The 13,242-nt window shown below is 42.7% G+C and overlaps 2 protein-coding genes across 7 annotated transcripts in view; one reads left to right on the forward strand and one right to left on the reverse strand.

Moving 5' to 3' along the window:
- The window catches only part of LOC128697734 (ectonucleoside triphosphate diphosphohydrolase 5), a 108,094-nt gene that overhangs the window by 94,788 nt on the left and 64 nt on the right, over nucleotides 1-13,242 (reverse strand). Inside the window, exons 1-2 of one of the 5 annotated variants that reach the window (XM_053789604.2) lie at nucleotides 12,420-13,175; nucleotides 11,671-11,807 (exon numbers count right to left, since the gene is read on the reverse strand). Coding sequence is in view for 3 of the 5 variants with exons in the window: in XM_053789602.2 (XP_053645577.1) it covers nucleotides 12,420-12,443 (24 nt within the window). In the remaining 2 variants the exon portion in view is untranslated. Of the gene's footprint in view, nucleotides 1-11,646; nucleotides 11,808-12,419; nucleotides 13,176-13,242 lie in introns of those variants that run through there. The other 4 variants (XM_053789603.2, XM_053789602.2, XM_070099716.1 and 1 more) reach the window with 4 other exon arrangements.
- Nucleotides 11,117-13,242, forward strand: part of Paip2 (polyA-binding protein interacting protein 2) — a 69,023-nt gene continuing 66,897 nt past the window's right edge. For both annotated transcript variants that reach the window (XM_053789606.2, XM_053789608.1), the window contains exon 1: nucleotides 11,117-11,233. In XM_053789606.2, the coding sequence (XP_053645581.1) occupies nucleotides 11,132-11,233 (102 nt within the window). In that variant the 5' untranslated portion in view covers nucleotides 11,117-11,131. The remainder of the gene's footprint in view (nucleotides 11,234-13,242) is intronic.

Raw genomic sequence — 13,242 nt, forward strand, 5'->3', positions numbered from 1 at the left:
TTAGTGCAAAAACTGAAGGAACAAGCAGGGATAACAGGGAAGGCACTACAATGGATCAGGAAATACTTGTCAGGAAGACAGCAGCAAGTCATGGTACATGCCAAGGTGTCAGAGTGGGCACCTGTGACCAGCGGGGTCCCACAGGGTTCAGTCCTAGGACCAGTGCTTTTTCTGGTATTTGTGAACAACATGACGGAAGGAATAGACTCCGAAGTGTCCCTGTTTACAGATGACGTAAAGTTAATGAGAAGAATTCATTCGATCGAAGACCAGGCAGAACTACAAAGGGATCTGGACAGGCTGCAGACCTGGTCCAGCAATTGGCTCCTGGAGTTCAACCCCACCAAGTGCAAAGTCACGAAGATTGGGGAAGGGCAAAGAAGACTGCAGACGGAATACAGTCTAGGGGGCCAGAGACTACAAACCTCACTCAAGGAAAAAGATCTTGGGGTGAGTATAACACCAGGCACATCTCCTGAAGCGCACATCAACCAAATAACTGCTGCAGCATATGGGTGCCTCGCAAACCTCAGAACAGCATTCCGACATCTTAATAAGGAATCGTTCAGGGCCCTGTACACCGTGTACGTTAGGCCCATATTGGAGTATGCGGCACCAGTCTGGAACCCACACCTAGCCAAGCACGTAAAGAAACTAGAGAAAGTGCAAAGGTTTGCAACAAGACTAGTCCCAGAACTAAGAGGTATGTCCTACGAGGAGAGGTTAAGGGAAATCAGCCTGACGACACTGGAGGACAGGAGAGATAGGGAGGACATGATAACGACATACAAAATACTGAGAGGAATTGACAAGGTGGACAAAGAAAGGATGTTCCAGAGATGGGACACAGCAACAAGGGGACACAGTTGGAAGTTGAAAACACAGATGAATCACAGGGATGTTAGGAAGTATTTCTTCAGCCACAGAGTAGTCAGGAAGTGGAATAGTTTGGGAAGCAATGTAGTGGAGGCAGGATCCATACATAGCTTTAAGCAGAGGTACGACAAAGCTCACGGCTCAGGGAGAGTGACCTAGTAGCGATCAGTGAAGAGGCGGGGCCGGGAGCTCGGACTCGACCCCCGCAACCTCAACTAGGTGAGTACAACTAGGTGAGTACACAGTAATGTATAACCCACCACAGAACAGTAGGAGGTCAAGGCAAGAGTATGATGAGAGTAATAGAGCAATGGTTGACACTAGTTGAGGTGGCCAGAAGGGCTTATGCGAGCAGGGCTAAGCTACTGGTCATGGGTGACTTCAACCACAAGGAAATCGACTGGGAGAACCTGGAGCCACATGGGGGCTCAGAAACGTGGAGGGCTAAGATGATGGAGGTGGTTCTGGAAAAACTCGTGTACCAGCACCAGAGAGAGAGGAGAGGATGAACCAGCAAGACTGGACCTAGTATTCACCTTGAGTAGTGCAGACATTGAGACCATCACATATGAGAGCCCCCTCAGGGGCAGTGACCATGTGGTTATGAGCTTCGAATACACAGTAGAGCTACAAGTGGAGAGGGAAGCAAGAAGGGCAGGATGAGTGAAGCCAAACTACAAGAGAGGGGACTACACAGGCATGAAGAATTTCCTACACGGGGTTCAGTGGGACAGAGAACTGGCAGGGAAGTCAGTAAACGAGATGATGGATATGTGATAACAATATGCAAGGAAGCTGAGGAGAGGTTTGTACCCAAGGGAAAAAGAAATAACGAGAAAGCCAGTATGAGCCCTTGGTTTACCCAAAGGTGCAAAGAGGCCAAAACCAAGTGTGCTAGAGAGTGGAAGAAGTCTAAAAGGCAAAGGACCCAGGAGAACAACGAGAGAATCGTAGAGCCTGAAATGAATATGCACAGGTGAACATGCACACGACAATATGAAAATGACATAGCAGCAAAAGCCAAATCTGACCTCAAGCTTTTGTACAGCCACATCAGGAGGAAAATAACAGTCAAGGACCAGGTAATCAGGCTCAGGAAGGAAAGAGAGATCACAAGAAGCAACCGCAAAGCGTGAGGACCTCAACATGAGATTCAAAGAAGTGTTCACAGAGGAGACAGTAGGGGCTCCAGAAAGACGGAGAGGTGAGGTACACCACCAGGTGTTAGGCACAATACATACAACTAAGAAGTGAAGAGGCTACTGAGTGAGCTAGATACCTCAAAAGCAATGGGGCCAGATAACATCTCTCCATGGGTTCTGAGAGAGGGAGCAGAGGCACTATATGTACCCCTAACAACAATATTTAACACATCTATCAAAACAGGGCGACTATCTGAGGTATGGAAGACAGCAAATGTACTCCCAATTTTTAAAACAGGAGACACACATGAAGCATTAAACTACAAACCAGTGTCATTGACATGTATGGTATGCAAAGTCATGGAGAAGATTATCAGAAGAGTGGTGGAACACCTAGTAAGGAATGAGCTTATCAATGACGGCCAACATGGTTTCAGGGACGGGAAATCCTGTGTCACAAACCTACTAGAGTTCTAAGACAGGGTGACAGCAGTAAGACAAAAAGGAGAGGGGTGGGTAGACTGCATTTTCTTGGACTGTAAGAAGGCATTTGACACAGTTCCACACAAGAGATTAGTGCACAAGCTGGAGGACCAAGTAGGGATAACAGGAAAGGTGCTAAAATGTTTCAGGGAATAACTGTCCAGAAGACAACAGAAAGTCATGGTACGTGGTGAGGTGTCAGAGCGGGTGCCTGTGACAAGTGGAGTTCCACAGGGGACAGTCCTGGGACCAGTGGTGTTTCTCGGATTTGTGAATGACATGACAGAAGGAGTAGACTCCAAAGTGTCCCTGTTTGCAGATGATGTGAAGTTGATAAGAAGAATTCAATCAGACGAGGACCAGGCAGAACTACAAAGGGATTTGGACAGGCTGCAGGCCTGGTCCAACAACTAGCTCCTGGAGTTCAACCCCACCAAGTGCAAAGTCATAAAGATTGGGTAAGGGCAAAGAAGACTGCAGATGGAGTACAGTGCAGGGGGGCCAGAGACTACAAACCTCACTCAAGGAAAAAGATCTTGGGGTGAATATAACACCAGGCACATCTCCTGAGGTGCACATCAACCAAATAACTGCTGCAGCACACGGGCGCCTAGCAAACCTAAGAACAGTATTCCGATATCTTGGAGAATGCAGCACCAGTTTGGAACCCACACCTAGCAAACCACGTAAAGAAACTAGAGAAAGTGCAAAGGTTTACAACAAGACTAGTCCCGGAGCTAAGGGGTATGCCCTATGAGGAGAGGTTAAGGGAAATCGGCCTGACAACACTGAAGGACAGGAGAGATAGGGGGGACATGATAACAACATAAAATACTGAGAAGAAGTGACAAGGTGGACAGACAGAATGTTACAGAGATGGGACAGAGCAACAAAGGGTCACAGTTGGAAGTTGAAGACTCAGATGAATCACAGGGATGTTAGGAAGTATTTCTTCAGTCACAGAGTAATCAGGAAGTGGAATAGTTTGGGAAGCAATGTAGTGGAGGCAGGATCCATGCATAGCTTTAAGAAGAGGTATGATAAAGCTCATGGAGGCGTAAGAGTGACCCAGTAGTGGCCAGTGAAGAGGTGGGGCCAGGAGCTGTGACTTTACCCCTGCAACCACGACTAGGTGAGTACACACACACACATTGTGTGTGTGTATGTGTGTGTGTGTGTGTGTGTGTGTGTGTGTGTGTGTGTGTGTGTGTGTGTGTGTGTGTGTGTGTGTGTGTACTCACCTAATTGTGGTTGCAGGGGTCGATACTCAGCTCCTGGCCCACACCTGTGTGTGTGTGTGTGGGTGTGTGTGTGTGTGTGTGTGTGTGTGTGTGTGTGTGTGTGTGTGTGTGTGTGTGTGTGCTCACCTAATTGTGGTTGCAGGGGTCGAGACTCAGCTCCTGGCCCCACCTGTGTGTGTGTGTGTGTGTGTGTGTGTGTGCTCACGCGCGTGCTTTCCTGTCCTTATGTGTTGCATCCAGTGGACTTGTAGCAGCGATTCTCCCTGAACGTCCGAGGGACAAGATTGGAGTCCATGACCAAAAGTTTGCTGGAGGCATGATCTGGGATAATCTAACTGGCTCTGAAACTACACCTGTGCCTCCCAACAACTACAAACAGCCACACTGGAATGACCCAATAGTAGAGAATATAGCCTCAACAATGATTCAGAGTGTCAGGGAAGGATAGAGCCCATCTCCTGGCAGTGAGAGCCCATACAGGGGGCTTTCTGTTGGCTGTTCCCAATTCCAGCCTTGGCACATGCCTTGACCCATGGACCATTTGCCATGGTGTTGCCCTTCGACTTGCCACCCCTATTCTCACTGAACACAGGTGTATTTGTGGCAGTAAAGTACCAGACCGATTCAGGTACCACGGTCTCCTGTGCTGTAAATCCGAGGGAAAGACTGCAAGGCATGAAGAGGTTAATAACATTTTCAAGAGGAGCCTTACAACAGCCAGATACCAAGCAATAAGGGAGCCACTCCAACTATGCAGATCTGATGGCAGCCAAAAGCTTTCAAATGGTATCACCCTTCAAGCCTGGACAGAAGGCAAGCAGGTGGTTAGGTGTGGGACTACACATGTGCATCTATCTACCTTGGTTGATACCTATCTCCAATACACAAAGGAGGAAGGAGAGGCAGCTGCTAGCTTCAGGGAGTCCCAAAAGTCTAGAAAATACGAATTATTTGCCCATCATTATATGTTTGTTCCCATAGGCTTGGAGACCCTTGGTCCATGGGGAAAGAGTGCATCTAAGTTCTTTACCCCTTAAACCGTCCAAACGTAGATCTACGTTCACATGCGTAGCGCTCCAACCTTGATTTTCTCCATTTGAAAGCATGTTAAAAAAAACGTAGATCTTCGTTCAAAGCCCCCTGCATGTGGATGTAGATCTACGTGTGGACAGTTTAAGGGTTAAGGAGCTAGGCAAAAGACTCATCAGGATAACTTGGGATCCCAAGGCAGCTAGTTTTCTATTCCAGTGACTCAGCACTGCTGTTGAGGGGTAATGCCTGTTGTATCCTGGACAAGCGCCCCAGCTCTGAGGAGCTGGATGACATTTTCACATTATAATCAGTGACAAACACATAGCAATATGTACTAGAAATGTATCTCTCAAACCTCATGTACTGCATATGCCATCTTTATACCAGCAATGTACTACAGTGGTACCCCGAGTTTCGAACTGCTCTCAACTCTACAAATTATGTAAGTGTATTATTGTAAGTGCTTTTGTAAGTGTATTTTTGAGGGTCTGAAACGGACTAATCTAATTTACATTATGCCTTATGGGAATAAATTCATTCACTAACGGCACTCCAACAGCCTTCTGGAACGAAGAAAGTTTGAAACTCGGGGTTCCACTGTCTCTCTTATATCTTTTATAACATATTACATAATAATTGAATAATAATAAAATGAAAAGATGGAGTGGCAGGGGAAGTGGAATATTCAAATGGTTTCAGGAAGAAATCCAAATACTCTTCCTCAAAGCCTTTTTATCTATCTATATATTATTTTAACCACAAACAAGCGGTATTTAATCAATAACAACACTGTGACTAGCCGGAGGATTGAAGCGGTGTTGTTTTAGCCCACCTCACGGTGAGCGAAAACTCATGATGCTCTAACCCACTGGACCATACAATCCTACAAACAACTTGAGCCTAGCGAACTAGGCTTGCTACAAGTTGCGAGGACATACAATGGTGAGAGTGCCTCAGAGCTAATTTCATTCTACTCCTTGTTTGGTGTACTAGCCTCCACAAGAAGTACACAAATTATTGTAACCACGAACAAGTGGTATTTAATCAATAACAACACTGTGACTAACTGGAGGATCGAACCCCTGTTGTTATTGATTAAATACCACTACAGATTACCACTGTAATCTGTATAGAAGGAAGGTGGGGTAGGGGATGGCCTATGGAGAGAGAGGGAGGGTAAAGGAGGTTTTGTGTGTGAGGGGCTTGGACTTCCAGCAGGGTTGCATGAGCATGTTAGATAGGAGTGGAGGCAAATGATTTTTATGACTTGACGTGCTGATGGAGTGTGAGCAACTTAACATTTATGAAGGGATTCAGGGAAACCAGCAAGCCAGACTTGAGTCCTGGAGGTGGAAAGTACAGTGCCTGCACTCTAAAGGCAGGGGTGTTGATATGTTGCAGTTTTCTAACTGTAGTATAGGCACACCTCTGGCAAGACAGTGATAGACTGAATGATGATGAAAGTGTTTCTTCTTTTTCAGGTCACCCTGCCTTGGTGGGAGATGGCCAATGTGTTAATAAAAAAAAACTGTAAAATAGTTTACAATTAAAGAACATAAGGAGCACTACAGCAGGCCTACTGGCCCAATGCAGTCAGGTCCAACTCACACCCACTCATGTATCTGTCTAACCTACTTTTAAAACAATACAGCGTAGTATTAGCTTCAATAAATAAATAACAAAAAGGCACAATAACGTGACTGGAACGATACACAAATAACCCGCACATAAAAGAGAGAAGCTTACGACGACGTTTCGGTCCGACTTGGACCATTGACAAAGTCACACTAACAGAGGTGGAGCAGGACGGCTATATATAGGCAGGAAGAGGTGGAGGTAGTAGTAGTGGTAGTAGTAGTAGTAGTAGTAGTACAAGAATTGTATATAATACCGACAGGATGAAATGACACATGCACAACACCCGGGCATCCCCACCGTAGACGTTTCGCCATCCAGCCAGCCACTGGATGGCGAAACGTCCACAACAAAGACAACCAGACGCCGCACATGTGTCTAATTCCATCAGTAGATGAGGTAGAAGAAGAAGAGGTCGTCGTAAGCTTCTCTCTTTTATGTGCGGGTTATTTGTGTAGCTTCAATAACGTTACTTGGGAGTTTGTTCCACTCATCCAGAGCTCTATTGCCAAACCAGATTTCTGAATGACAAGTAAGATGAGACTGTGTTTGGATTTTAACCCAGAAGGTTAGCCACCCAAGATAGCCAAATGAAGTCAGTGCATTATCAGGGACTCCGTCTTACTTCCACTGGAGGTCCTTGAATCTTGTCCCCCCCAGGATGCAACCAACAACAGTCAGCTAACACTCAGGTACCTACTAACTGCTAAGTGAACAGGGGCAGTACATGCAGGGAAGCATGCCCAATGTTTCCACCTATGCTGGGGATCAAACCATGGACACTCGGTGCATGAGCTGAGTGTGCTATCAACCAAGCCCACAGGTCACAATATAATTCAGTACACAAAACTTGTCACCATTTTAGGTTGAAGCCATTTTAAATTTAAGTACAGTGGTACCCCAAGTTTCGGCCATAATTTGTTCCAGAAGGCTGTTCGAGTGTCGTTACCGAACGAATTTGTTCCCATAAGGAATAATGTAAATTAGATTAGTCCATTGCAGACCCTCAAAAATACACTTACAAAAGCACTTACATAACACTTACATAACTGTTTGAGTTGGGAGCTGTGTGAAACCCAGGGTACCACTGTATTTTGCATATTACTCAATGTAAAAAAGAAAAACCTTCATTTTTCTTTTTAGGTCATCCTGTCTAAGTGGAAGACGGCCAATGTGTTAAAAAAAAGTGTTTTGCAAGTTTGTAATTCACATGTAAAATCAGACCATATTTTTCACCTTTAATTTACACAGAATTTCTGTACACAGTCAAATGACACGAGGGACATCAAACACATGTGATACTTAGTCAGTGCTGGATCAGCCCAGCTGTGATTTGTACAATGGACTATGTGCAGCCAGCAGAAACAGCCTGGTTGATCAGGCCCTGATCCACTGGGAGGCCTGGTCGTGGACTGGGATGCGGAAGTATTGATCCCCGGAATACCCTCAAGATAGACTCCAGGTATTTGTTTCTAGTGTTATGGCGTATGTCTGTGTGTTCTGTTACAATTTTCCCTGCAATGTCTTAGGTAAACTTAATTAAACATTTCAGTGTAGTTCTAATAATGTGGGGTGAACTGTAGTAAATACAAACAGCATTTATATTTAGTAGTTTCAGGGACTTGATTAAGGTCAAAATGTATTGGCTGTAATTAGTTTGTGTAGTTTATTTAGGTACAGGTATGCATAAATGTAGTTACACAAATTATCATACATAGTAACATGTGTAAATTACCAAGGATAAACCAAAAACGTCAGATGAAGTAACTTATTTCCATTGGGGTCCTTGGTGGTTCTGAGTGCTGCCTTTTATAGGGCGATAACTTTTTTTGAGGCAGGTTGCTTAAGGAGACTGTAAGGCACAAATCTCACATGTGAGATTCGTGCAAATACTGTAATGGGGAAAAGTAAAGTACTGTACCAGTAGTGCAAATTGCTGGACATAATATAAAATCTTAGACCCAGGAATTTCCCCTCATTTTTTTTTTTTTTTTTTTGCCTATTTTGGTTTCACTCATTCTATTTAACCCTTAAACAGTCCAAACATATATATATGCTCTCTCGTGCAGCGCCCCAAATTTTTTTGAAAAAAAAAAAAAAAAAATTTCTTTTTAATAGGAAAAAAAAGCATATGGTACCCAGGCGTCACCAATTTTTTTCATATGGCGCACAGTGAGTGTGCACACCCATTCTCTCATGTCTAGTCGACTCAGGCTTATCGTGCCAATGTTGAATGAATGACAAAGGAAACGTACATATACTTTTGGGGCGCTACACGAGAGAATGTATATATACGATTGGACCGTTTAAGGGTTAATTAGGGGAAATGGTTTGTTCCAAAAATTATGTAGAATATTTTTTCTGTATTAACCCTTTGACTGTCGCAACCCCCAATCCTGAGGTGTCTCCTGGTGTCGCAAAATTTAAAAAAAAAAAAATTATTTTTCTTATGAAATGATAGAGAATCTTTTCCCGATTGTAATGACACCAAAAAAAAACGAAATTTGATGGAAAACTGACAGAATTATGCTCTCGCAAAGTTAGCGACCTCGGCGCTGTTTACAAATCGGCGATTTCGCCCACTTTGAGCCCTATTTTCGGCTAATTCTATTGTTCCAGTCGCCGAAACTCATAGCTATTTCTTTAGAACTCCATTTTTTCTATCGATTGAGTACAAGAAACTGCCCATTTACTGATTTCAACTACCTAATAATGTGGTCAGAAATTTGCAATTTGGCCAATTTCACGAAAACATGACAATTTCAAAATAAGGTCCAGAATGAACAATGCAGACATTCCTGGCTCTAAAATAACATTTTTTTTTTGCTCATCAGTCATGTCTCCAGGCCCCTCTGATATTACTCTTGCTTTCTATTTTCAATTTTTATTCAAACAAAAAATAGATGACTTACTATTATGCAGACTACTGCAATACTGTAATAATTGTATAAATAACATCAACCCATTCATGACTGCATATTAGAATGGCTAGTTGGACATTTATTGGACAATGGCATCATTTGTTTACTTTTGAACATTGGCAAAAATCAAACATTTCCCCTACTTTGAGCTCCATTTCTAGGTTCTTTTTATAGAAAAATCAATCAAAATCACCTCTATTTCAATAATATGTTTTCCATTCTATCAAATGAGACCAAGAAAACGAGAATACAACCACAAATACTATACGAAAATAGACCACAAAGTCGGCATTTTAATTAAAAAAAAACGGTCGGAGTTTTTTTTTTCATTATGCACTACGTGCTCCAGGATTTTCTTTATATGGTGCACACTGACCACACAGACCCATTCTCACACATGTGGGCCAACCAGCTTTCTCCTGCTTGATTTGAAGCCGCTAGAATTTATGAGTAGTATATATACGTCAAACACGGTACCTCGTAAGACGTATATATACGGCCGCTACAGTCAAAGGGTTAAGGGCAAGTTTATTGGTAGTTAGTGTAGATTTTTTTAGTATAAAATCAGCTCTGGTGCTTCCTGACAAGGGGGTTTGAACCTAATATTATGAAGGGTAAATGTGTGTATGGTTGTATGCTTGCATTTTGTTACATTAGATAAGGTTAGGTTATGCTTGGCTATATTGTGCAGTTTTCTTCAATAAAAGAATTAAATACAGCTTATAAGATAAGATAAGATTTCGTTCGGATTTTTAACCCCGGAGTTTTAGCCACCCAGGATAACCCAAGAAAGTCAGTGCGTCATCGAGGACTGTCTAACTTATTTCCATTGGGGTCCTCAATCTTGTCCCCCAGGATGCGACCCACACTAGTCGACTAACACCCGGGTACCTATTTGCTGCTAGGTGAACAGGACAATAGTGTAAGGAAACGTGTCAAAATGTTTCCACCCGCCGGGCATGGAACCCGGGCCCTCCGTGTGTGAAGCGGGAGCTTTAGCCACCAGGCCACCGGGCCACAGCATAGTACAGTATTTCAGTACTGAATACTTTACATTAATTCACACTTTTATGTACAGTAACATCTTTCCTTAATTTTGCCAGATATGCTGTGTAAACATGGGGGACCCAATAAAAATAAGTCACTTTGACTTTTATGGGTTATCCTAGATAATTTACACATGTGTAATTATGTACGATAAGTTGTGTAACTTTATTTATTTGCACCTGTACCTAAATAAACTTACTTCCCAAATACAAAATTAACTGTATAAACCTCCAGTTAATATGTAATATAGTATCTCACATCTGAGATCATTGATTATTTATGTAATTAGGTAATATTAAAAAAAAAAATTTGTTCTTTGTAACATCCAGAAATTTGATTTGTTATACTGTATGTAGTACTGTACTTGGTTATCATAGTGTTTATTCCGAAGCCTATGTGAATGAATGATTAGTTTCCAAATACATATTTGTAAATTTATTCACAATATTTAATGCACTTCATGTAGTGTTGGGGTTATTTTGTAAAAATATTATTCAAGCTCAATTATCACACAAAACTCAATTTACACATTATGTTCTTAATCCAATTCTTTGTACAAATATTACATAGTCTTTCAGGACAATACTGGTTTTAATCTGCCTGAATTGCTGCACAAGACAAGGGCTTTTCCTCAGAATGTGCAAAATAATTTAAAATCTAAGAGATGAGAGAATACCCTGTAATTCTAGGAAATCAAATCTGACCTTGACTTTGATAACAGGTCCATAAATCACTGCTCAACTTAAAATGATAAATGACCATATATAAGATAAGATCTGGTCGTATTTTTAACCCAGAGGGATCCTTCAATCTTGTACCCCCAGGATGTGACCCACACCAGTCAACTAACACCCAGGTACCTACTTACTGTTACATAAGTATATTCCTTGCCCAAAATTTACATCCCATTAAACAGCTGGTAGCAAGAATAATTCACTCATTTCCATTAGTCAAGCATTGGATTTTATAATGCCACATAAACGTGCTTTCATCTTTATATTAAACTTTTAGTCAGAATGACTACTAAGGAATGGTCAAAATATATTAGAAAAACAATTTCAAACATGGTCCTTAGTTGCAATATACTGTACAGTATGCCAAAAGTTAAATACATGTATTTAAAATAAGCCACAGAATATTAAATTACACTGTCATCATGTTTCAGTCACATGAAGCTTTCATCCATACATATTTGCATTAGATCATGTTAAAATTTAGTTACATTCCACTAGGTTAATAAATTCCTATTTTAGGCAACATATCAGTTACCTGTCAAGTGTATGGAAACTGTACCTCCAAACACTGAACCAAGCATTCTTTTCTTTCTTCTGTTTAAGGCTCTTCAACTGCCGTGGTTGTTGGCACAGTTGTATTTGCAACAGGCACAAATCTTCTAATTATATGGTTTCTGTTTTTTACGGTGTGGTCATCTGAACCAACATGAATAAGATATAGGTGTTAGTACTGGATTCAAACCACATCAAAAATCTAGAATTACAAATACCTGATTTTAGTGTTTAGAGTGGTCAAAATTGAATTTCCTTCTCTCTGTATATATATAAGTATATATAATGACTCTTATTATAGTACTATTATTACCTCATAAATTCAATTTCTTCTCAGTATTATAGGGACATTCAAGGTTGTCATCATGATAAGTTATTTTAGTATATATATGACTTGTGTAATTTGAAGCTATTTTAAATGAAATAAAAATGTATATGCACTGTACTAAGTATACATTATAATTTACCAAAATAAACAACAATTTAATAGGCCACTGGTGATTTATATATAACCAAATCAATGCATTACCAGAGTGAATGACCTTAGCACCCATATTAGCCTCACAATACCTATATTACTGCATTCACTGGTGAAGTGCTAAACCTGTGTGGATTATACAGTGCCTGAAAATGGGAATAAATTTTTTGGTGTGATCAGGATAACTCCGATTCCTCGGATCAAAAGCCCTTCATTAATGGGGGAGCACGTCCCTTGCAGGGCACTTTCTGCTCGGCACTTTCTCCTGGTGGGCTCACCTTCCTATTGCGTACTCCCTCCATCAGCACAGTGTTGGGGTGAACAGGTCAGTAGGTGAGCACTGCAGTGTGTGGCGGGGAGGCTGCTGCTGCTGCCTGGGTACTCACTTGCCTTATCATCATCCCCCTGCAGTGACAAAGCTATTTTCTTTCACCAACACTACACTGGCATGCTACTTCACAACCACCAACATTACACAGCCAGTCCCTTCCACCACCACCACAGTGGTGTCTCCACCACCGTGTTGTGCCTTCAACTACCTCCAATACCACAGTGATGTCTCCACCACCGTGTTGTACCTTCCACTACCTCCAACACCACTGGTGTCTCCACCACCGTGTTGTCCCTTCAACTACCTCCAACACCACTGGTGTCTCCACCACCGTGTTGTCCCTTCAACTACCTCCAACACCACAGTGGTGTCTCCACCACCGTGTTGTCCCTTCCACTACCTCCACCACCGTGCAGGCTTGTCTACCACCTCCAACACCACAGTGGTGTCTCCACCACCGTGCAGGCCTGTCTACCACCTCCAACACCACATTGGTGCCTCCACCAGTGTTGTCCCTTCCACTACCTCCAACACCACAGTGGTGTCTCCACCACCGTGCAGGCCTATTTACCACCTCCAACCCCACAGTGGTGTCTCCACCACCGTGCAGGCCTGTCTACCACCTCCAACACCACAGTGGTGTCTCCACCACCGTGCAGGCCTGTCTACCACCTCCAACACCACAGTGGTGCCTCCACCACAGTGTTGTCCCTTCCACTACCTCCAACACCAGTGTTGTCCCTTCCACTACCTCCAACACCACAGTGTTG

This window comes from Cherax quadricarinatus, chromosome 68, assembly GCF_038502225.1.
Source record: "Cherax quadricarinatus isolate ZL_2023a chromosome 68, ASM3850222v1, whole genome shotgun sequence".
NCBI lineage: Eukaryota > Metazoa > Arthropoda > Malacostraca > Decapoda > Parastacidae > Cherax > Cherax quadricarinatus.